The sequence below is a fragment of the Capra hircus genome, chromosome 20, assembly GCF_001704415.2.
Source record: "Capra hircus breed San Clemente chromosome 20, ASM170441v1, whole genome shotgun sequence".
NCBI lineage: Eukaryota > Metazoa > Chordata > Mammalia > Artiodactyla > Bovidae > Capra > Capra hircus.
The window spans coordinates 35,512,948-35,539,044 of NC_030827.1; the positions used below are offsets into that span (position 1 = coordinate 35,512,948).

General features: G+C 42.6%; 1 protein-coding gene across 1 annotated transcript in view; it reads right to left on the reverse strand.

The window, feature by feature from the left end:
* The window catches only part of OSMR (oncostatin M receptor), a 64,954-nt gene extending 39,444 nt beyond the window's left edge, over positions 1-25,510 (reverse strand). The window contains exons 1-3 of the mRNA XM_018065635.1: positions 25,391-25,510; positions 9,629-9,714; positions 192-364 (exon numbers count right to left, since the gene is read on the reverse strand). Of these exons, the coding sequence (XP_017921124.1) occupies positions 192-364; positions 9,629-9,701 (246 nt within the window). The 5' untranslated portion in view covers positions 9,702-9,714; positions 25,391-25,510. The remainder of the gene's footprint in view (positions 1-191; positions 365-9,628; positions 9,715-25,390) is intronic.

A 26,097-nucleotide genomic window follows, 5' to 3' on the forward strand; every position in this document is an offset into this window, starting at 1 on the left:
CCAAGCTAAAATTGTCATGTTAATTTGTCCCAGATCTTCTTAACTAAAAACACAGAACTGTGATTATTTAGAACTGTTCTGAGTTGCTAAAATGATTCCAGATTAGGATTTTGGGGAAGATGTCATGAAAGACAAATCATGGTGTTAGAAAAGGATTTTTAAAATACTGAGCCAAGAATAAAAATACTTACCATCCAGATGACATTGGATGCTTTTAATCTACTGATCTGTATCTGAAAAACCATTTTTAATTCCTGATGATAATCAAGGTTGTGGACAGTCCATTGTAAATGCAAACACTGCTTTGTAGAATTGATGGAAACCTTCAGTGATTCAGGAGTTAACGGTAAAGGTTCAGACAAGACTGAAAGACCAAAACACGATATGAAGTAACATTTAACAGGTGCATGATTGAATAATCACAGATAATTAAACTGTTCAATATCATCATTGTTTAGCTTTGGAAAACATTGCTCACATATACACTCTAGAATTAGACACTGAAAAGCTGGAGGGAATTTAGAAATCACTCAGCAGATGAAGAAATTAAGCCCTAGATGAATGAAATGAGTTGCTCAATGATACACAGCAAATTAATATATTGACAGTTACACAAAAGGATCCTTTATTGAACAATCTAAATAGTTTAGAAATTTATAACAAGGCTGAATAAAAAGAAAGAGGGCTTTTTGCTATAAATTTCATAGTTCTGGACATCTAAAATGAATATTTTATGAACTATTTCACAGTTTACGAGACTTCCCTGGCAATCTAGTGGTTAAGACTTTGTCTTCCAGTGCAGGGGATGTGAGTCCAACCCCTGGTTGAGGAGCTAAGATCCTATATGCTTTGTGGTCAAAAAAACCCAAACAAATATTTCATACTTTATTAAACAGCTATAAATGAGAACAAGTCCCATCTCTAGAGGCTATTGCTTAAATCTCAATGCACTGAAGTTAAAACACCTCTGGCAAGAATTCACTGGGCTCTTTGGATGAGATTAGACACCTAGTGTGAAATGAGATAATCGTGACAGGGTTTCTGTCTCAAGGAAGGAACCTAGTGGAGGGACACAAGAGACTTCTACGAAATAATGAGTGACTGCAAGTTTAGAGTGTTTAATGGTGGGATAGAGTCTGTCAAAGAGGAGAGACTCAAACATGGGACAGATTTGCTGAGGTCAGTGAGCTGGAAAACAGCTCAGAGAGAGGATCTGCCCTGATGGAGTGACTGGGATCACCGCTAATGCTGGGAGAAGAACAAAACATCACTTTTTACATAAGCAGAGGAAATGCCATACAGATTCAAAAAGAATTGTGTATTGTTGAATCAATCGGCTTCACTGGTTGGTTTGAGGGCATCTAAAGTGCACTGGAGAAGGAAATGGCAACCCACTCCAGTACTCTTGTCTGGAAAATCCCATGGATGGAGGAGCCTGGTAGGCTACAGGCCATGGGGTCACAAAGAGTTGGACATGACTGAGCGACTTCACTTGAGTCACTTAACTGAAAGTACACTGGGAATGGTGCAAAGGTATTGAATAGATGAAGAGTGTATTGATAAAATCAACTGGTAGCTGATGGTTCACGGTGGAGCATGTATCTTTTCAGCATTCATTTTTCTGCTTCTTTGGGGATTTCCCCCTAGTGATCTGAGACTCTCCGGCACCTAGTTTAAATGGTAAGAGATTACCTTCTTTTGAGAATAACAATGGCATGAATCTCTAATACTGAAAAAAACCTTCCCAAACGGTCCTTCTGCATGAGCTGCTTTTCTCACGCTGTGCGCATGTGCTTGCTCAGTCGTATCCAACTCCTTGTGGCCTCATGGGCTGTAGCCCTCCAGGTCCTCCGTCTGCGGGATTCTCCAGGCAAGAATACTGGAGTGGGTGGCCATGCCCTCTTCCAGGGGATCTTCCTGACCCAGGGGTGGAACCCACATGCCCTGCATTAGCAAGCAGATTCTTTACCCCTGAGTCACCTGGGAAGCCTGTATTTTTCTCACAGGGAGGTCAAAAATAAATAACAGCAACAATAAGATCGAGCACATAAAGTTTATCAGGCATGGTGCTAGGTGCTTTGCGTATTTTTTCTCATGAAATGCCCATTGTAAAACTGAGACAGTCATTTTTTATAGATGAGAAAACTCAAGTTCAATAGCTTAAACATGTACACAAAGCGACATGGAACTTAAGAATAGATCTCCTTAATACCAAGCCTTTATCGCACTGCTCCCCAACTGTGAAGGCAGGAACACCTCGCCTAATCAAAGGCCACATGGACTAGAATGTCTGAGAAGTGTGGCTCCCATCATGTCCTGCCAAATTCAGGATACAGATGATAAGGATGGGGCTCTGGGCCTAGCCAGAAAAGTTGATAAGTATTCTTGGTGGATAGAAGCAAGAAGTTCTCCATGTTAATGGTCCACGTGATAGACAGCGTCAGGATCTAAGTAAGGTTTTATCCTCAGAATTTAGAAAAAAAATTTCAGAAAATTCATTCTATGGAAGCAAAGTTAACAAGAATGGCTATAAAATCCAAGTTATTAGCCATCAACGACTATTTTCCCAGAAAGATACCCATCCTTTGTGAATTTTATAGATCAGATGCTGGGAATGGTTAGGATACCAATTAGAATCTCTGGACTCCCATGACCTTGGATTTGGCATTGGGTCCCTAGATATGATGCCAAAGCATGAGTCAAAAAAGAAAAAAAAAAAAAACCAGACAAATGGAACTTTATCAAAATTAAAAACTTCTGTGCATCTAAGGACATTGTCAAAAGGGTGGAAAGAAAAACTAAAAATGGAGAAAATATTTTGCAAATCACTCATCTAGTTTCCAAAATTTATAAAGAACTCTGACAACTCAACAGCTAAAAGACAAACAACTCTATTTTAAAAACAGACAAATGACTTGTATAGGCATTTCTCCAAAGACGTACAAATGGCCAATCAGCACACGAAAAGACTTTCAACATCATTAATCATTAAGGAAATGAAAATCAAAACCATAGATACTACCTTATACTCACAAGGAGGGTTATAATTTAAAACATGGAAATAAGCATCAGTGAGGATGCGGAGAAATTAAAACCTTTGTATATCAAGGTGGGAGTGTAAAAAGACTTTGGAACTGAAGAAAACATTTTGAAAGTTCCTCACAAAGTTAAAATCACCATATGACCCAATAATTTCACTCCTATGTATATATTCTAAAGAACTGCAAGACTTAAATATTTATACACAAATGTTTGTAGCAGCACTATTCACAACAGTGAAAAGGTGACAACAACCCAAATGACCATCAGCAGATGAATGGATAAACATACTGTGGTATATGCATAACCTGAAATACAAGGGAAGACGCTACACACGGACATGACCAGATGGTCCAAACCAAAATCAAAAGATGGAGAAGCCCTCTACAGTCAGCAAGAAAAGACCAGGAGATGACTGTGGCTCAGATCATGAACTCCTTATTGCAAAATTCAGGCTTAAATTGAAGAAAGTAGGGAAAATCACTAGACCATTTAGGTACAAACTAAATCAAACCCCTTACAATTGTGGAAGTGACAGATTCAAGGGATTAGATATGATAGAGTGCCTGAAGAACTATGGATGGAGATTTCTGACATTGTACAGGAGGCAGTGATCAAGACCATCCCCAAGAAAAAGAAATGCAAAAAGGCAAAATGGTTGTCTGAGGAGGACTTATAAATAGTTGAGAAAAGAAGAGAAGCTAAAGGCAAAGAAGAAAAAGAAAGATATACCCATCTGAATGCAGAGTTCCAAAGAATAGCAAAGGAGAGATAAGAAAGCCTTCCTCAGCGATCAATGCGAAGAAAGACAGGAAAACAACAGAATGGGAAAGACTAGAGATCTCTTCAAGAAATTAGAAACATCAATAGAAATTTTCATGCAAAGATGGGCTCAGTAAAGGACAGAAATGATATGGTCCTAACAGAAGCAGAAGATATTAAGAAGAGGTGGCAAGAATACACAGAAGAACTATACAAAAAAGATTTTCATGACCCAGATAATCACGATGGTGTGATCACTCACCTAGAGCCAGACATCCTGGAATGTGATGTCAAGTGGGCCTTAGGAAGCATCACTACGAACAAAGCTAGTGGAGGTGATGGAATTCCAGTTGAGCTATTTCAAATCCTGAAAGTTGATGCTATGAAAGTGCTGCACTCAATATGCCAGCAAATTTGGAAAAATCAGCAGTGGCCACGGGACTGGAAAAGGTCAGTTTTCATTCTAATCCTAAAGAAAGGCAATGCCAAAGAATGTTCAAACTACCACACAACTGCACTCATCTCACACACTAGTAAAGTAATGCTCAAAATTCTCCAAGCCAGGCTTCAACAGTACATGAACCGTGAACTTCCAGATGTTCAAGCTGGACTTAGAAAAGACAGAGGAACCAGAGAGTGAGTTGCTAACATCCACTGGATCATTGAAAAAGCAAGAGAGTTCCAGAAAAACATCTACTTTTGCTTTATTGACTATGCCAAAGCCATTGACTGTGTGTATCACAACAAACTGTGAAAAATTCTGAAAGAGATGGGAATACCAGACCACCTAACCTGCCTCTGTATTCAGGTCAAGAAGCAACAGTTAGAACTGGACATGGAACAACAGACTGGTTCCAAATCAGGAAAGGAGTACATCAAGGCTGTATACTGTCACCCTGCTTATTTAACTTCTATGCAGAGTACATCCTGAGAAACGCTGGGCTGGAAGAAGCACAAGCTGGAATCAAGATTGCCGGGAGAAATATCAATAACCTCAGATATTCAGATGATACCACCCTTATAGCAGAAAACCAAGAAGAACTAAAGAACCTCTTGATGAAAGTGAGAGAGTGAAAAAGTTGGCTTAAAACTCAACATTCAGAAAACTAAGATCATGACATCCTGTCCCATTACTTCATGGCAAATAGATGGGGAAACAGTGAAAAGAGTGAGAGATTATTTTGGGGGGCTCCAAAATCACTGCAGATGGTAACTGCAGCCACGAAATTAAAAGGCACTTGCTCTTGGAAGAAAAGCTATGACAAACCTAGACAGCATATTAAAAAGCAGAAACATTACTTTGCCAACAAAGGTCCGTATAATCAAAGTTATAGTTTTTCCAGTAGTCATGTATGGATGTAAGAGTTGGACTGTAATGAAAGGTGAGCACCAAAGAATTGATGCTTTTGAACTGTGGTATTGGAAAAAACTCTTGAGAGTCTCTTGGACTGCTAGGAGGTCAAACCAATCAGTCCTAAAAGAAACCAGTCCTGAATATTCATGGGAAGGACTGATGTTGAAGCCGAAGCTGCAGTACTTTGGTCACCTGATGCGAAGAATGGACTCATTAGAAAAGACCCTGATGCTGGGAAAGATTGAAGGCAGGAAGAGAAGGGGATGACAGAGGATGAGATGGTTGGCATCACCAACTCGATGGACGTGAGTCTGAGTAAGCTCCAGGAGTTGGTGATGGACAGGGAAGCCTGGCGTGCTGCAGTCCACGGGGTCACAAAGAGTCGGACACAACTGGGCTACTGAACTGCAGAAAGAATGAAGTACTGATACATGCTACAAATCAGGTGAACCTTGAAAACGTTACACTAAGCAAAAGAAGCCAGATACAAAAGTCTCGTATGGTATGGTTCAGTTCACATGGAACATTCAGAACAGTTAAATCCACAGAGAGATAAAGCAGACTGAAGGTTGCCAGGAGCCAAGGGAGGGAACAATGGGGATAACTGATTAATGATTACAGTGTTTTCTTTGGAGACAACAAAAAAATTTTGGAACTATATAGAAGCGGTAAATGCAAAAAATTTTGAACATATTAAATGCCACTGTAATCATAAATTGGTAATTTTATGTTATGTAAATTCTACATCAATAAACATTATTTTTAAAATATACATGATCATGATAAAAATATTCAACCAATACAGATATTGAATTCCCTACTAATTCCATTCTCACTCCACTGCCAAGTTTTAATCGTAAGTTTTTCCTGAACTTTTTCATACATGTAAAAAATCACATTGAACTATAACCCCATTTTATATTTTTTAAAGCACCTCCGTTATTTTTAAAAAGCTATAAAGAAAACTAAAACTAAAATGTTAACAGTCAATATTTCTGGATGGTGAGGTTGAGTGATTTTAATTTTTAACTGGAGGATAATCACCTTACAACATCATGTTGGTGTTAATTTTCTTGTTTTATGCTTTTCTGTACTTTGCAAATGTTCTCCAGAAAACATGTATAATTTTCAGAACCATATGATATGCTAGATTTTAAGAGAAATATTCCTTTAATATATCCAGTTCACTTCACTAAGATCACACTTCAGAATGCATAATTTAGTCTTCTGAGTTGATCTGCACCAAAAGGCTGAGTCCCGGTTATATTTCTATGTTTCACTCCCCACTTAATAAATTGGCATTCTGATTCTTAACAAGTTTGGGCAGAGGGAATTAGTTATCATGCCCCATTCATTCAAAGGTAAATGAAATAAGTCGGGATTCCTGAACACTTAAAGCCCAACAGGACAGTCATCCTCTATCATTATTTGATTAGAGGTTTTATCTCCTTTGTGAATAAAATGTCTCAATTTTTTAGTTAAAGACAGCAGAAAGCAACAGCTGCTATTCATTCTCTCCCTAAACCTGTGAACCAAAGGGAGATTTAGGAAGTGAACTAAAGGGAGACTTAGGAAAATGAAAAGGCAGAACCCTTATGGAATGGGGGCAGGGGTTGGATTATTTTTAATAACTGTGTAGAGAAGCAGAGTACACACAAAATCAGCCCACCTCTCCTAGCCCTCATTTCACCCTGCTTGTATGGTATGGTCATCTGTTCTGTCAATCTCACTCGAGGTTCACATTTCCGGGAGGGCAGAGTCTTATGCATCCTGGAATGAACTCTAGTCCCCAGAACTTGGCACAACGTCTTACCCACGGCAGCTCTCAAATGACAGATCCGGCACAGCACCAGCACGATCTCAAGTGCCTGCCTGACCAGCAACCCCTCACCAATAACTCGTCCTTCCTGGCGGTTTCTTCTTCCCATTGCAGCTTTTCCCAACCCATATTTGAACCCTGATCATAGCATACACTCATAGCCTGTTTGGTGTTTGTCTCCCCGCAGACCGTGAGCTGAACAGAGGTGGCACTAAGTCTTACTCATCTTGCTGAAATCAAGACTGTAACACCCCTGTCACAGTGCAGACACTCTGTGACTGATTACTGAATCAGTGAGTCACCTACCCTATATCACCAGTGCTTCAGGAAGCTCTAGAAGGCTGTCCTGTGATGCTTTAGACAAAGAGGAGCTTGACTCAGGTATTCGGCAGACAGCAGTCAGAAATAACTGAGTGGAAAGCAATCTAGGACATCCTTGGGAAGTGGTGGGAAATGGCAAGGGAAAGTCAGAGAGACAGAGAGACCTCGGAGGTGACTCAGTCCAGTTCCAGTGTTTTTCAGAGGAATAAACTGAAGCTAAAAAAAGGGAAGTGACTTTCCCAAGGTCACAGAACCCAGCCGGCACACAGGACTCTTGGCTTAGCTCTCAACAACACAGTATTGCAGTATGGCCAAAAAGAGCGGGCTTAGAACCAGATAGCTATAGACTTAGTCACAGGCTCTCCTACTTTCCCCACCAGTTTCTCCATCTGGTTCCAACACACTTAAGGAAACAAATTGTGGCCCATTCATAAGATGGGAGAGCTTGCAGCCATAAAATATGATGTTATTTCTAGAAAAACTAACATTAAAGGTAAAAACTCTCATCATATATTGTATTATTTTAATATATATATGCTAAAGTAAACTTATTAATGTATATGTACTTTAATAAGTATATATAGTATAATTTCCTAGCATATACACTTAGGTGAGGCGAGGTGAGGTAAAGTCGCTCAGTCGTGTCCGACTCTTTGCGACCCCATGGACTGTAGCCTACCAGGCTCCTCCGTCCATGGGATTCTCTAGGCAAGAATACTGGAGTGGGTTGCCACTTCCTTCTCCAAGGGATCTTCCTGACACAGGGATCAAACCCAGGTCTCCCGCATTGGAGGCAGACGCTTTAACCTCTGAGCCACCAGGGAAGTCCATACACACTTATGTTATATATAATACATCTGAACTGACCTGAACTTACCCAGTGAAGGTGCGTGTGTGTATGCTCGGTCACTTCAGTCGTGTCCAACTCTATGTGACCCTAAGGACTATAGCCCACCATTCTCTGCTCTGGAGAATGAGATTTGTTATGTAGTATACTTATTAAAGTATAGTTAATATAAAGAATACATACTATAGTATGTGTAGTATAAATATATATGTATTATATATAAGTATTTATATTTATACTTAATATAAAGTATACATACTATAGCATGCATAGTATAAATATATATGTATTATATATAAGTTTATATTTATATTTATACTTAATATAAAGAATACATACTATAGTATGTGTAGTATAAATATATATGTCTTACATATAACATAAGTGTATATATTTATATTTATACTTATACTACACATACTATAGTATGCATACTTAATATTAACTATACTTTAATAAGTATACTACATAACAAATCCCATTCTCCAGAGCAGAGAATGGTGGGCTATAGTCCTTAGGGTCACATAGAGTTGGACACAACTGAAGTGACCGAGCATACACACACGCACCTTCACTGGGTAAGTTCAGTAGCTCAGTCGTGTCCGACTCTTTGCAACCCCATGAACTGCAGCACACCAGGCCTCCCTGTCCATCACCAACTCCCGGAGTTTACCCAAACTCACGTCCATCGAGTCGGTGATGCCATCCAACCATCCTCTGTAGTCCCCTTCTCCTCCTGCCCCCAATCCCTCCCAGCATCAGAGTCTTTTCCAATAAGTCAACTCTTCGTATGAGGTGGCCAAAGTATTGGAGTTTCAGCTTTAGCATCAGTCCTTCCAAAGAAATCCCAGGACTGATCTCCTTTAGAATGGACTGGTTGGATCTCCTTGCAGTAGCTAAGAGACAAATACTATTTCTTTAGCTATAAACAGCATTTCAGTACTTAGCATATTACCATGGTGGCAACGGCCTCTCAGTGAATTAGGACATTCCAACTTGTTCTAACTCTGATCACATAACCCATTTCTACACACCAAGTACAGAAAGAACTCCTCCGCCAATGGCCATGGATCATATATTGATCATGAAATGCTGAGGGATTAAGTCCACTGACAAGTTTCCATTGGCCAAGAAATCAGGGTTAAGGTGTAGCTTACTAAAATGAGCCATTAAGATCAGGAAGGTGGAGACTAAATCACTCACTGCTACTCACCAATTCCCGGTAATTCCCAAATAAAAATAACCTGTTCATTTTTCTCCAAAGCACCAATGACTGTGCTGTGCCTGTGACTAAGTCTATAGCTATCTGGTTCTAAGCCCGCTCTTTTTGGCCATACTGCAATACTGTGTTGTCGAGAGCTAAGCCAAGAGTCCTGTGTGCCGGCTGGGTTCTGTGACCTTGGGAAAGTCACTTCCCTTTTTTTAGCTTGTTTTTTTTTTTTTTCTATGTGATTTTTTTTTCTTTATTGTTCTTTCCACTTCTTACCTTCACTTTGGTAAGTTCTCAAGGGCAGCAATGTCAAGAGGAATGTTGTCTGCAAGACTGCAAAGAGAGCCATAGGGCCTCGTCTCCTGAAAAAGATAAATTACAAAGAAGAGAAATTTAATTTTAGATGTGAGCAGGTTTCTTTGAACCTATTGTGGAAGATAATGACATTAAAGGCTTCCATTCTGGGACTTTCCTGGTGGTCCCGTGGTTAAGAATCCACCTTCCAAAGTAGGGGATGAGGGTTAGAATCTTTGTCTGGGGAACTAAGATCCCACATGAGGTGGGGCAACTAAGCCCTTGCACCGCAACCAAAGATCATTCATTTTGCAAGGAAGATCCGATGCAGCCACATAAATAAAAACAAATAGGTAAATTTTAGAAGGGCTCCCACTCTCCTCTCCTCCTTATATCCACACCCCTTGTCACTGTGAATTTGGAGTCCTCTTCCATATCCACCCCACGATGAGCTGATTTTCCTGCTGCATCTGACTTGCTCTGGCTCATAAATGAGGCAGAAGTGACAGTGCGTCCTCTTGGAGCCTAGGCCTCAAAAGACCTTATGTATTTCCTCTTGCTGTTTTGTGTTTCCGCCTCTGGCGTAAAAAGTACATTTCTGGGCTATTCTATTGGACCCAAAAGGAGGATGAGTAACACAGGAGGCGGAGGTGAGTCACCTGCGCTGCTCCAGCCCAGCCAGCCGAGGTCAGAAAGCAGCAGGTCACGCCCCAGCCCAGGGCAGCTTTCCCAGATGGGACTCTGAGGCTGTGTGGCAACAGGTAAGGAGTTACCAATCTCATCACACCAGGCAAAGTTTGGTGAAGAAAGATAAAGCAGAAAAACCCAGCCACACTCTCAGAAGAGCTCCATTCGAATTGATTCCTTGCAGGGGAGTCATCTCCCTTCTTCCCTGTCTCTCTCCTTAAAACGTCACCTGAGAGAAACGCATACATGTCTCTGAAGGGGACAAGCAGAGTGGCATTGTTCTTTTTCAAGAGAACTTCCGGTGCTCTTGCCTTCCAAGAGGGTTATGAACTACAGGCCAAAAGAGCTCTGCTGATTCATCAGGTCCTCTGACCGTTGTACAATGTGAGGGCACAACGAATAAGCTGGATGGTCTCAAGGAGGCTAATATGTTCTTCACTTAATAATAAACACGTTAGTCAGGGGAAGTACTGAATTTCACTTTTCTACTGCAAACTCTGACTCATCGCAGAGAGAAGCAAAGAAAAATTCAAAGTCAACTTTTACCTCCATCTAGTCTGCTTAGGGTCATCAAAAGCTAGACGTTCTGTGAACCAGATCATCCATTTTCACTGCCCACACTATCCATTTGTTTTCTTCAAACAGCATTTTACAAGAAATTGCAACAATAGTGAAGACAGGAAGAGGGTAAACCAAACCAGTCAATTACTCCCGAGTGGTCAGATCTGCTTACCCAGGAGCAAGTCTGCAAACGACAGCTTTTCTTCCTGATCCTTTAAGCACCACTTTCCGCTACTTCAACTTTTGACAACAGGTCATTCACACCCTGCTGAAATCTCTACAGACAACTTCAGATGGGTTCCTACTACAACTGAGTATCAAAGCCGGGAGGAAGACTGAGTTTCTGCTGAAAACCAAAGTGAAGGCAAAGGAAAATGCCACAGTGGGGTTTTGACACTCACTGTGCATTTAAATATCCACCAAATCCTGGTCTACAGCACAGGGTCCCATCCTCCTAGCATGTATGTCACACAAGGAACACAAGGACCCACCACCGTGAGAAGAGCGTGCTTGCTAAGTTGCCTTAACTGTGTCCCACTTTTTGCAACCCTATGAACTGTAGCTCGCCAGGCTCTTCTGTCCACGGGATTCTCCAGGCAAGAATACGGGAGTGGGTTGTTGTTTCCTCACTCATCCCCTCAATTCAAAAGCAGGTAATTCCAGGGGTAGGACGCATGCTGCCTTGTGTCCCCCGCATGAAAGGGCTATTTAAGATGCTTCTTAAAAGGTGGAGTCTCACTAAATCAAATATTTACCAAGTCACAAAAATTAAACAAGTCATGGGGCAAAGAAACTTAAAACTAGGAGTTAGAGGCCACCTACCAGTTAAGCGTAACCAGAAACTAAAGCACACAAGTTGTCATATAACAGAATTGAAGGTATGGTAATTTACAAAGGACATATGTCTATGGTCTGGGTAGAATCAGCAGGACAGTCCTGTCTGAAGCCCTGCCCTTTCCCACCATCTCACACATGGCTGGTTGTGAAGCTGGGGACCTCAGCTTCAGCTGCCATCGAATGTCCTGGCTTTCTTTTCATCAGTTTTCACAGGCATGGTTTTACAACCCACTGGACAGGCAGCAGCTGTGACCGCCTGCACAGAGCAAAGTGGTTTTCTCCAGTGTCGTGACTAGGCAGCCACCATCCAGATACTGCAGGCTCCAGACCACTCAGGACGTTTTGGAGAAGGATTAGGAGTTCTAGCTGTTGTCTGAAAATCTTCCGGTAAAATCAGTAACGTTTATCGAAACCTGCCGAACAAGAGTCATGAGGAAGAACCTTCCAGGGAGCCCTGAGGCACTCCTCCCTGCTGTGGAGCCCCCTCTGGGAAATGCCCTGTAAACAGGTTTCCTGCAGGCACAGAGCCTGACACTGTGGGAAAAACTCAGACACCAGGAACTCTTATCCAAGGCCCCAGGTGACTGGACGCACAGCCCACGCGGTTCCCCTCCACCCCTCCTACGTCAGTCTTCCTCGGGTGATCCAATTCTGAGTGCATCAGCTGCTGCCCTGTGAGACCCCCACAACAGAGTGAAAAGGCCGGAGGTGAGGGTGAGCTGTGCAAACATCCTGAGGTGCTGAGCGCTGGGCATATTCAAGACACGACACAGAGCCGGGGCTTGGAGGGGGCAAGGAGGTGAGTGACAGGAGAAATTAGACAGCACACAGAAAGGGAGAGCAGGCAGGGAAAACACTTTAGAAGCTTTGGCTTCTGCTCAGAGTGAGATGGGAGCTGCTGGTGAGTTTTAAACAAAGGAGTAACATGGTCTTGCACAGGAAGGACCCTTAATGAGAAGAGACTGAACGGGGCAAGAGTGGCAGGAGCAAGCTCAGGCCGTGGTCCATAGGAGACTGATGCTGGCTTAGACCCCAGGGGTGGAGGGACGGCAGCGGCAGTGGGAAGGGTGATGAAATTTGGGAGAGATTTACAGACAGAGCTGGCAGAACGTGTGGGGCGTTGACAAACTGAGACATCACGGATGGCTCTCAGAATTCTGGACTGCGTGCCTGGAAAATGGAATCACCATTAATGGAGAAGCACAAGAATGATTTAGTCAGCTGTATCAAGGACTGAATTTGTGACATCTTAACTTAAGATGCTTACTTGATATTCAAATAAGATGTCAAGTAGCCAGCTAGCTACACAGTGTGGAGTCCATGGAAGCGGTCCTGGCTCAGGGGGACAAACCCAGGGGTTTTCAGTGCACACGTATAAAGCCACAGGCCTGGATGATCTCCAAGAGAACAGACAGAAAAGAGAAAGAGGTCCGAGCATGTAGTTCTGGGGCACTTCACACTGTGTACCATGTCCCCTGACCAGATCAAAACAAAAACCTGGGACCAGGCTAGGCTCTCCTACATCACCTCAAGGATGAGGGCTGGCGTGTCCAGCATCAGCCGGCCGCTTGGCACATTCCCCCCATGGGCACTCAGGGCTTGGTTTTTCCTCCAAAGCTCTGCTTAATTCCCCAGTCCTCCCATTCATTCAACAGGCTTTCTTTCTCTACAACTGTGAGGGAGGAGCAAGGCTGCATCCAATTTGCAATGAGAAAAGGAAGTCTGGGATGTACGAGGTGGCAGAATTCACACAGGAAAAATACTTTTCTGCCTCAACTGCATGACTTTGTCCTTACTCAAATCTACTCTCTCTCTCTTTTTAAAAACTTTTAAATTTTATATTGGGGTATAGGCAATCAACACTGTTTTGACACTTTCAGGTGAACAGGCAAGGGACTCAGCCATACATGTACGTGTATCCATTCTCCCTTCAATTCCCCTCCTATCCAGGCTGCCACCTAACATTGAGCAGTTTCCTATACTATTATGGTAGGTCCTTGCTGGTTATCCATCTTAAATGTAGCAGTGTCTACATGTCCATCCCCAGCTCCCTAACTGTCCCTTCCCCTCCCCATCAGCAATATGTTATTTCTCTTTAAAAAAAAAACACCCAGTGTTTTAAAATGGAAATATAAGTTTCAGGTATATAGCAGGTAATTTGGCTACACACACACACATATATAGTCAAGTTATTTTCCATTATAGGTTATTATAAGATATTGAATATAGTTCTCTGTGCTACATAGTAATTCCTTGTTGCTTATCTATTTTATGTAGATAAGTTTGTAGTGTATACTTTGTACCTGTCATTAGGACTATAGGATTAATGGATATAGACCAAATCTTTTCTTTATTTCTATTTTTCAGATATCCATTATTCCCACCCAGACTATGAGTGCCTGAGGACAGGCCTGGATCTTATTCCCCACTGTCTAGCACAGTTCCAGAATATAGTTGCTACCCAGTCAATATCCATTTAATCAGTAAAAACTTGTGCCAATTTTCTTGCGTTCTTTCTTCTTTGTGTTAAATTTTAATTAAAAGAGATTCCTTTTCAGGCCTGTCTACATTTTCTGTTGTCAAATGTTGCCTAATTCATACATGTCTTTCACTGACATTCCTTCTCTGGGGGGAAAATGGGAGGAAAGAAAAGAAAAATCACCCACTCTTTTGTAGAACTTCTCATTCAAATCTTGTCTCCTTGCAAAAAGAAGATGGCCTTTGAACACCCCTCAGTATAAATACTACATGTGTAGTAAAAGCACGGATTTTGAAAAATCTGTCCCTCTTCATCAGTGCTTCTTATTCAGTCATTACTGAAGTATTTATTCCTGGGAAGTTTCCCCACTGCAAATAATCCCCATGAGAAGCAGTTTGATCAGTCACTTGCTTCCCAAGAACATGGGTGTGTTGCCAACCTCTTCAAAACTGGCTCGGTGCCCTGATGATGTTATATGCAAATACTATTTTAAAGAAAGAAGCTGTTGAAACAGGATATGTGCCCAGTGTGTGTACCTTATGGAAGAGTCCTACATGGCAGTACAAACAGTTGCTCACTTCTTAGAGAAACCCCACATTTGCCAGGTCTAATTCTTCTTACAGCTTTTAAAAGAGCCCTGCCTTTGATTGGACTTCCCTGGTGGCTCAGAAGGTATAGAATCTGCCTGTAATGCAGGAGACCTAGGTTCAATTCCTGGGTCGGGAAGATCCCCTGGAGAAGGGAATGGCAACCCACTCCAGTATTCTTGCCTGGAGAATCCCGTGAATAGAGGAACCTGGAGGACTAAAGTCCATGGGGTTGTGAAGAGTCGGACATGACTGAGCGAGTAACACTCTGCCTTTGAAAGGGCCTCCACTGTTGCAGTGTAGGGCTGGTAACCAACAGGGTAATTTCACTCCAATTTCACCATCCCTTCCTCCTCCAGAGGTATGCCCAGGGTTCAGGCGCTTCTCCCTTGCTCTCTAAACCTACCCAGTATACATACTACATGTATAGTAAAAGCACCAGCAACACTACCCAGGTAAGTGTTTCTACCAGTTTTTTAAGATCAGTCCTCAGTTATGAGGCTCAACTGACTCACACACTGCTCATTTGCTTTTTAAAAGCAACATTTAGTTGTGATTCCAGCTAGAAGTAAAGGTGAGTCTCTGTTGTATGTGAAGTCAAAGAACTGCAAAACCTAGACCCAAAGAATATGCAAGCATTTGGTAAATGCCAAAGGTGATACTTCATTTGAAAAAATACATTATTCCCCCAAATGGCACTAACCCAGACATATGTGGGAAAAGGAAGCTGTAATAGTTACGTACAGGTACTCTGACATAGACTATTTAGAGTCAATCCCCCTTTTGGCACTTACTAACTGTATGATGATGGGCAAGTTACTTAAATCACCTGGGCTTTCATTTTCTTTTCTGTGAAATAAGATTAAATAACCTACCTCATAGGATTGCCATGAGGATCAAATCAGATTATGAGATCATACAGATAGTAAGCCCAATTAATGTTGGTTTGATCATTATTGGTATAGCTTCATTTCCTTCAACAAAATAAAATCCAGATGAACAAAGATAAAAATGCAAGACCATTAAATTTACTAGAATAAACAGAGAACCCATACAATTCAACATCAAAAGAAAAAAAAAACACACAATTGAAAAATGAGTGGAGAGCCTAAGTGGACATTTTTCCAAAGAAGACATACAGATGGCCAACAGGCACAGAAAAAGATGATCAACATCACTAAACATCAGCAAAATACAAATCAAAATTACAAGGAGATATCACCTCACAACTGTAAGAACGCAAATGCTGATGAGAATGTGGAGAAAAGGAAACCTCTTGCTTTTTTTTTTAAATTTTAGCTTTAATTGGAGGATACTTGATTACAATGTTGTATTGGTTTCTGCCCCACAATAAAGTGAATCATTCATAAGCATACATATTCTCTTGAATTGTTTATGGGAATGTAAATTGGTGCAGCCACTATAGAAAAGAGCTTGGCGGTTAGTCTAAAAATTAAAAATTAGAACTACCATGAAAGTGAAAGTGTTAGTCGCTCACCCTTGTCCAGGCTTTTGCAACCTCATGGACTGTAGCCCACCAGGCTCCTCTGTCCATGGGATTCTCCAGGCAAGAATAATGGAGTGGGTTTCCATGCCCTTCTCCAAGGGATCTTCCTCACCCAGGGATCAAACCTGGGTCTCCTGCATTGCAGGCAGATTCTTTACCATCTGAGCTATCAGGGAAGCCTGCTATGAAGAAGCAAATTCATTTCCGAGTATTTATCTGAAGGAAACAAAAATACTAATTTGAAAAGATATAAGTACCCCTAGTTCATTGCAGCACTATTTATACTAGTCAAGCCATGGGAGCAACCTAAACGCTCATCAATAGATAAATGTAATAAGGAGATGTGGCATGTACACTTAATGGAATATTACTCAGCCAGAGAAAAGAACTACATCTTGGAATCTGCAATAACAGGAATGGAGCTACAGATTATTATAAGCGAAACAAGTCAGAGAAAGACAAATACTATATGATTTTACTTGTATGTGGAATCTAAAAAAATGAACATAGGTAATTTATAAACAGAAACAAAGTCACAGATACAGAAAACAAACAGGCGGTCACCTGAGGGAAGTGGGGAGAAGAGGAGGGAACTGGATGAGGGAAATTCAGACGCATAAGCTTCCTGTTACAAAATAAATGAGCCACAGACACGAAATGGACAGTGCGGTGAATATAGTCAATAACAATGTAATATCTTTGGTGACAGATGACTAGGTTTAATTATGGTGATCATTTAGAAATGTATTGAAATACTGAATAACCATGTTGCATACCAGGAACTAACATAGTGCGGAACGCTGATTACACTTCACAAACAAACTATTATGAAAAAAAGATCAGATTTTGTGGTTATCAGAGGCAGAAGGTAGGGGTAGGGAGAACTGGGTAATGCAGTCAAAAGGTACAAACTTCCAGTTATAAGATAAATAAATACATGGGATGTATTTATGTATAAGATAAATAAATACAAGCATGATAAAGATCATTAACAATGTTTCATGTTATACATGAGAATTGTTAAAAGAGGAAAATCCTAAGAGTTTTCATCACAAGGAAAAATTTTTTCTATTTCTTTAATTTTGTATCTATATGAGATAATGGATATTCACTGAACTTACTGTGATAAACATTTCATGATGCATGTAAGTAAAATCATTATCATATACTCTACACTTATAAAGTGTTTAATTATGTCTCAGCAAAAATGGAAGAAAAAATTACTTGAGTAATACATAGGTGAATATTTGTATAATCTGCCAAGCATGACATGAAACCAGGAGCAAAAGTAAAGACTGCTACAACAATCAAATGAACACTGAAAATATTTTAGACATATAATAGGTCTAAAACCAAACTGGGAACTGGGAATATTCATGTCACAGGGTTATGTCCCTAATATATATAAAGTTCTTAGAAATCAATAAGAAAAAGATAAGAAACTCCAAAGAAAAACTGATAAATGACATGATTATGTGATTTATAAAAGAGAAAGAAATATTAACAACCAAAAATAAAAACGGAAAACTAGACACTGTCACTAATAATTAAATACATGCAAATTAAAGCTGCAATTGTTTATATCTGTGTGTGTGTCTGTGTGGTGTCCAATTGGCAAAACTGACTTAAAAGACTTAATACTTAGCATTGGTAAGAGTTTGAAAAAGTAAGCACTGCTACTCATTGAGGCAGTGACCAAAACCATCCCCAAGAAAAAGAAATGCAAGAAGGCAAAATGATTGTCTGAGGAGACCTAACAAACAGCTGAGAAAAGAAGAGAAGTGAAAGGCAAAGGAGAAAGGGAAAGATACACACGTCTGAACGCACAGTTCCAGAAAATAGCAAGGGGAGATAAAGCCTTCTTAAGTGAACAAGGCAAAGAAATAAGAGGAAAACAATAGAATGGGAAAGACTAGAGATCTCTTCAAGAAAATTATAGGTACCAAGGGAACACTTCATGCAAAGATGGGCGCAATAAAGAACAGAAACAGTAGGCCGACCTAACAGAAGCACAAGAGATTAAAAAGAGGTGCAAGAATACACAGAAGAACTACGCAAAAACAGTCTTAGTGACCTGGACAGCCACGCTGGTGTGGTCATTCACCGAGAGCCAGACATCACGAGTGTGAAGCCAAGTGGGTCTTAGGAAGCATTACTACGAACAAAGCTAGTGGAAATGACAGAATTCGAGCTGAGCTATTTCAAATCCTAAAAGATGATACTGCGAATGTGTTGTACTCAATATGCCAGCAAACTCAGTAGGGGCCACAGGACTGGAAAAGGTTAGTTTACATTCCAATCCCAAAGAAGTGCAATTCCAAAGAATGTTCAAACTACCATACAATTGTGCTCATTGCACATGCTAGCAAGGTCATGTTCAAAATCCTTTGTTAGGCTGCCAAAGTACATGAACCAAGAACTTCCAAATGTACAAGCTGGATTTGGAAAAGGCAGAGGAACCATAAATCAAATTGTCAACATCCACTGGATCATAGAAAAAGCAAAAGAGTTCCAGAAAAACATCTACTGCTGCTTCATTGACTATGTTAAAGCTTTCAACTTCACAACAAATTCTGGAAAATTCTTAAAGAGATGGGAATACCAGACTACCTTACCTGCCTCCTGAGAAACCTTTATGCAGGGTGAGAAGCAACAGTTAGAACTGGACATGGAAAAATGGACTGGTTTAAAATTGGAAACGGAGTATATCAAGCCTGTACACTGTCACCTTGCTTATTTAATTTATATGCAAAGTACATCATGTGAAATTCCAGGCTGGATGAAGCACAAGCTGGAATCAAGATTGACGGGAGAAATATCAATAACCTCAGATATGCTGATGACACCACCATAATGGCAGAAAGTGAAGAGGAACTAAAGAGTCTCTTGATGAAAGTGAAAGAGGAGAGTGAAAAAGTTGGCTTGAAATTCAACATTCAGAAAACGAAGATCATGGCATCTGGTCCCATTACTTCATGGCAAATAGCTGGGGAAACAACAGAAACAGTGACAAACTTTCTTTTCTTGGGCTCCAAAATCACTGCAGATGATGACTGCAGCCACGAAATTAAAAGACACTTGCTCCTTGGAAGAAAAGCTATGACCATATTAAAAGCTATGACATATTAAAAAGCAGAGACATTACTTTCCCAACAAAGGTCCATCTAGTCAAAGCTATGGTTTTTCCAGTAGTCATGTATGGATGTGAGAGTTGGAATATAAAGAAAGCTGAACGCTGAAGAATTGATGCTTTTGAACTGTGGTGTTGGAGAAGACTCTTGAGACTCCCTTGGACTGCAAGGAGATCAAACTGGTCAATCCTAAAAGAAATCAATCCTGAATATTCATTGGAAGGACTGATGCTGAAGCTGAAACTCCAACACTCTGGCCACCTGATGCGAAGACCTGACTCATTGGAAAAGACTCTGATGCTGGGAAAGATTGAAGGTGGGAGGAGAAAGGGACGACAGAGGATGAGATGGCTGGATGCGATCATGGACTCTATGGACATGAGTTTGCTCAAGCTCCAGGAGCTGGTGATGAACAGGGAAGCCTGGCATGCTGCAGTCCCTGGGATCACAGAGTCACACACAACTGAGAGACTGAACTGAACTGAAGTTATAGCAGAAGTGATTCAGTGATACGAGTGAAACGGGCAGAAGAAGAGACAAAAATAGATCAATGAAATAAGATAGAATCCTCAAACAGGTCCTTATATAAACAGGAATTTATTTTGCTATAAATAATAGAATTCAAATGAGTTGGAAAAAAGTATGATTATAAACAAACCATATTGAATCAACTATATCTTCCCAGGCCAGGTGGTACAGCAGTAAGCAATCTGCTTGTAAATGCAGGGGATGCAAGAAATGTGGTTTCAATCCCTGGGTTTGGAAGATCCCCTGGAGAGGAAACGGCAACCCACTCCAGTATTCTTGCCTGGAAAAGTCCATGGACAGAGGAGTCTGGCACGCTACAGTCTGTGGGATCGTGAAAGAATCAGACAGAAGTGAGCACTCAGAGCCTCACTGGATCAACTGCTTAAAACTTAAGGAAAAAGTTGTGACATTTTACCTTTCATCTTATACAAAAATCTGGTATTTTGAAAAGCTAAATATAAAACCAAAGTAATAAAATATTAGAAAAATAAAAGCTTAGAAATAATTTTCAGGTGAAAAAGTTCTTTCTAACCTAGACAAAGCACGTAACTGATTAGATTGCAGTCAATTACACAAACATCTAAAACTTCCTTGCAGGATTTTCCTAGTGGTACAGTGGACGGGAGTCCACGTGCTAATGCAGGAGACACTGGTTCCATTCCTGGTCTGGAAAGAGCCCACATGCAACGAAGGAATTAAACCCATGTATCACAACTACTGAGCCTGTGTTCCAGAGCCCACGAGCTGCAACTACTAAACCCCGTGCTCTGCAAGAAGAGAAGCCCCCACAGGGAAGAGCCGGCACACCACATGGAAGAGTGGCCCCCACTCGCCACAACTAGAGAAAAGCCCTCCCAGCAACACAGACCCAGCATGGACAAAAATAAAATAAATACACTTAAAAACAAATAAATAAAACTTCTGTGCAGCAAAAGATATTTAAAAATAAAAGCATTATGAACGAATAAGCAAAGTGTGGTATATACAAACAATAGAATATTATTCAGCCTTAAAACAGAAGGAAATTCTGATACGTTCTACAACAGGGATGAGCCTTGAGGACCCTTTGCTAAGTGAAATAAGCCAGTTACAAAAATGCAAAGATTATATGACTCCTCCATTTTTTATGAGGTACCTGGAGTATTCATAGAGACAGAACGTAGAATTATGGTTGTGAGGGGCTACGGAGAGAATGGGGAGTTATCATTTAATGGGTACAGCATTTCAGTTTTGCAAGATGAAAAGTTCTGGAGATGGACGGTGGTAATGCTTGTACAACAATATGCATGTCCTTAATAACACAGACCTGTGTACTTAAAACAGAGAAGGCAGTGGCACCCCACTCCAGTACTCTTGCCTGGAAAATCCCATGGATGGAGGAGCCTGGAAGGCTGCAGTCCATGGGGTCGCTAAGAGTCGGACAGGACTGAGCAAAACGGTTAAAATGATAAATTTTATATTATGTATTTTACCACAATAAAAAAAATTGGGAAAAGGAGCTTTACACTAGAAGAAATATTTGCATCCTCTGTAAGAGACAACAGATTAAGAAACCGAATACCTATAGAGCCTCTGCATTAAACAGAAACAAGAGAAAACAATCCTATAGAAAAGTGAGCAAAGGATGTGCACAGGTAATTCACAGAAGAAACACACAATCCATAAACATTTAGAGATATTAAACTGCAGCAGTAATCAGCAAAATGCAAATTAAAATGCCTTACTGAGTTTCACTCATTCACCAGGAAAATTTAGATAAAAAAAGATAATACCCAGTGTTAGGAAGGATGAGGAAAACAAATTCTCATGTGCTGAGTTTAAATTATTCACAGTACCTGGCGGGGGGCAGGAGGGAGGTGGGTCAGCTGTGCAATTTGAAGAGTTTTATCTACCAAAGTGAAAAATGGATAAACTGTTTGATTCACAAATCTCTCTCTTAGGATATTACACTCAGGCTTAAGCCTGAGTGTAAAATTTTAATTTTAATTTTAGCATTTTAAAGTCATTGTTTCCCCACACTGGCATGATTTTCCTAAAATCGAAAAGTGAATGCCCAATTTTCCCTGAAGCACTGTTGCTAATGCTGAATAATTTTAATAACTTCTATGTCCATCAATGACGGAAAGGGTGAATAAATATCTCTAGCTAACATAATTAGAAATAAGAATGAATATTATTACTTTAGAATGTAGCCATTAATAAAAGAGGCACATACAGACATGATAGAGGTCTAAGACTTGGGGGTGAAAAAGTAAGCTGCACAATGATAGTAAGGTCTCATTTACATTTACTGAAACATAGTATATATACATATTGGAGAAGGAAATGGCAACCCACTCCAGTATTCTTATCTGAACAATCTCATGGACAGAGGAGCTGGTGGGCTACAGTCCATGGAGCCGCAAGAGTCGCACACGACTTAGCGACTAAACCACCACATTCATATATATTTGCAAATGTATACCAAAAAAAAAAAGTCTTGGAATAATAGGTACGAACCTGAAATTTCCCTCTTCTGAGTAAGAATAGGAGTGACAAAGGTAGTTCTACATTTCCCCCCCATGCTTCATATAAATATTCATTTATTATTTGTATTATTTTTAAACCATAAAAAATAAAACAGATAAACTAGAGTAAATAACTTCTGAAAACCAACAGAAGGTTGTGAACACAAGGACACCGCTTCTATAAAAGAAATCTGTGCTACAGAACTATGAGGAATCCTGCTTGGAGGGAGGGGAACTTCTCACAACTTCTTATCTGTCTTCTATTTCCCCATTTCATATATTTTGTTCAGTCAAAGAGGACTTCCTCCAGAGAAAGCAGGGCTAGGGCCCAGTGTTCCTGTAAAGAGAGCAAGATGACACCTGCTCAGCTTTCCTTCTGCTCGAGCCTACGATATTCCCACAAGGAAAACACACTCTTTCCTCTTGTCAAATCACAGTACCACCTCTTTCAGAACCATGATCGTTTTCCTGATTTGGCTCCTTTTTCAGGACAAATGGGCTACAAAAAAACAACACAGACGTTGGAACACCTCTAAGCACCACTGCAGGCGTTCCCAGTCTCTCAAGGTAAAGAGGGAGAAGGAAAAACCCAGTGTGTAAGTAAGTATTCTCCCCAGTGTGGCTCCAGTCCCCACTGGACACCTAAGACAGCCGCTTCCTCTCAAGGTGGCCGTTGATACAGAAGGTTTAGACACATCTGCTGAGACAACAGGAGGCAGAACAGGTACCGCAAGGAGGCAAGTTACAGCTGAGAATTAGCCCTATCCAACAATGAAACGTTAGGTGGTGAGCTCCCTGCCACTGGAGGCATTCTAACGATACTGAAAGCTATCAGCGGAGGTGCCAAACTCAGCATGCCCTTGAAGATTCTGAGTAGGTAACTGAGGCTGGTGTCCAGTGCTTTTAAAGACTCCAAGAATAATTCTGAGGCACAGCTAAGTCTGGAAACCCCTGGCCACTATGACTATTTGGTGCTCTCCAGATTCAAGGGTCTCTGAGTGCAGATTAAAGCAGCTCAGGAGAGAGGCAAAGCACTCTCAGGAAACAGTGCTACAATAATGAAGCACCATACTCATTGGAAAAGACCCTGATGCTGGGAGGGATTGGGGGCAGGAGGAGAAGGGGACGACCGAGGATGAGATGGCTGGATGGCATCACGGACTCCATGGACGTGAGTCTGAGTGAACTCCGGGAGATGGTGATGGACAGGGAGGCCTGGTGTGCTGCGATTCATGGGGCCGCAAAGAGTCGGACACGACTGAGCAACTGAACTGAACTGAACTGATACATGGGGGGGGGGGGGGGGGGCGGGCGGGGGGCATTGCACAAAGTGTCCTAAAGTTTTGAGACACAGACAGTGGTTACAGGCAGCCTCCAAAGCCAAATCCTGATTCTGTCACTTGCTAGCTGTGTAACCACAGACAAGTTGCTTAACTTCTCTGGGCCTCAATTTTCTCACTGATAAAATCAGAATGGGAAAACTGTTACCCACCTCAGTGGTGAAGCTTAAAATCATTCTGGTATATGTACAGTACTTAGTGCCTGATCCATAGTTAGTGTGAACAGTTATTATTTCCTAGAGGAGGAAACAGAGGCTGAGGCCATAAATTAACCTGACCCACGTCCTAAAGTCAGTTTAGACTTGAGAATAAGACCCACAGCTTCTTTCCTTCTGCTGCTGCTGCTAAGTCGCTTCAGTCGTGTCCGACTCTGTGCGACCCCATAGACGGCAGCCCACCAGGCTCCCCCGTCCCTGGGATTCTCTAGGCAAGAACACTGGAGTGGGTTGCCATTTCCTTCTCCAATGCATGAAAGTGAGAAGTGAAAGTGAAGTCACTGAGTCGTGTCCAACTCTCAGCGACCCCATGGACTGCAGCCCACCAGGCTCCTCCATCCATGGGATTTTCCAGGCGAGAGTACTGGAGTGGGTTGCCATTGCCTTCTCCTCTTTCCTTCTAGCTCAAATTAAATACACGGCATTCAGTTCTGTCATAGCCTCTGACTACACTGATCCCTCTTGAGTTGGAGATTAAACTTGTTCAGAGTCTTCAAGCTTGTCAGTTACCAGGCACCCTCGCCCCGTGGCACTGAATACTGTGCCTCCAGCCACAGGACAGGCAGGCAGGACGGATGGAGGCACAAGCGGGCCAAAGGCTGTCAAGAAAGGGCTCTCAGTACTCCGCGACGTCACCGCCACCGACGCCAGCTCTATGGTCTTGGACAAGTTACTGAACCCCTCCGTGCTTTTTGCCTAGGAAAGGGCTGTCTGTAAAAGGGTGAGAGGCGGCGCGGTTACAAATACAAGGCTTCCATCGCCCAACCAGCCAACTCGGTGCTCCTTCCATTCGCTTGGCGTCTACCCCAGACACCACCGCATCCCCAAGAACTTTCTCGGCTGCACCTGCGTGTGAGCGCCTCTCGCTTCCAGGTGTAGAGGGAGGCGGAGGGAGGTCGCCGACCGAGAGAGGTATGACCGGCAGGTAGGCATTAAAGGAGCGTGAGGGAAGGCTGCAGACCGCAATTAACGCCCAATTAACTTTAGGGTGCTGGGAACGAGGCAGAAGTGGGTCAAATGGGAATTTTAACCCCACAAATATCCCCTGACTGCCTTGCGAAGGACGCGGTGGGATGGGGACCGTAAACGCAGGGTGGGCACTGTCGTGGCGACCTCAGCGGCGTGCGCTCTGGCAAGAACGAGTAGTTATGCACCCGGGCGCGGGTCACCGGCGAGGAAGCCTCGAAACGCCTTCTCGGGGCAGAGCGAACCCCCCAGCCCAAGCAAAAGCGAGGCTTCGGGGCACCGAGCAGGAGAGCAGGGGGCTGAACTCCGGGCCGCGTCCAGACGGCAAGGGCCGGCGGAGAATCCACGGAGGGAGGCGGCGCGCGCCGATGCGAGCGGGGCGCGCGGTCGGGTACTCACCCCGCGGGCCGAGGGCTCCGCGAGCCGGGCCGAGTCGTCGGCGGCGGGGCTGCTGAGCCGCGGTGCGAGGCCCGGGCGAGCGCGGGTGCGGACGTGCAGGGTCGGCCCCGCGCCCGGCCTATGAATCAGCTGCGGGGCGCGCGCCCAGGGGCGGGAATTACGGGAAAGACGCGGGGGAGGGCAGAGGGCCGAGGACTTTTGCAATTTCCCGTCTCGCTGCGCACTCTTGGCACTCCTGGGACCCACAGGAATTCTCTTCCTTTGGGTCCCCCGGGGGGAGAGCGGATGGGACCCTGCAGAGGTGCGGGACCCCGGGCCTCGGCGGCCGGGCGGGGACCGGTGGGAAAGGAAGTGGGCGAGGCCTGGGAAGGAAAAGTGGAAACCGAAAACGGCGGGCCGGGCACCCGGGCGGGGGCTACGGCCCCCGCAGGCAGCCACCCGGGCGGGAGCAGAGCGGAGCGAAGCGGGTGGGGTCCCACGGGGCCACTTGTTATCCCGGCCTGGAGGCAAAACCCCTGGGCTTCCCGGCAGAGATTCTTTGGGCACAGACAAGCGCTCCAGGCAAACTTCCGACTGTGTGGAGTTCAGAGCAATAAAATTTGAGTTCTAGGATCCTGGTTCGCGTTCCTGCCTAGAAACTCCCTGGCAGACACAGTTGTCCTTGCATTAACTGTCCCGTAGCCTTACACAAAGAGCTATGTGTGCTA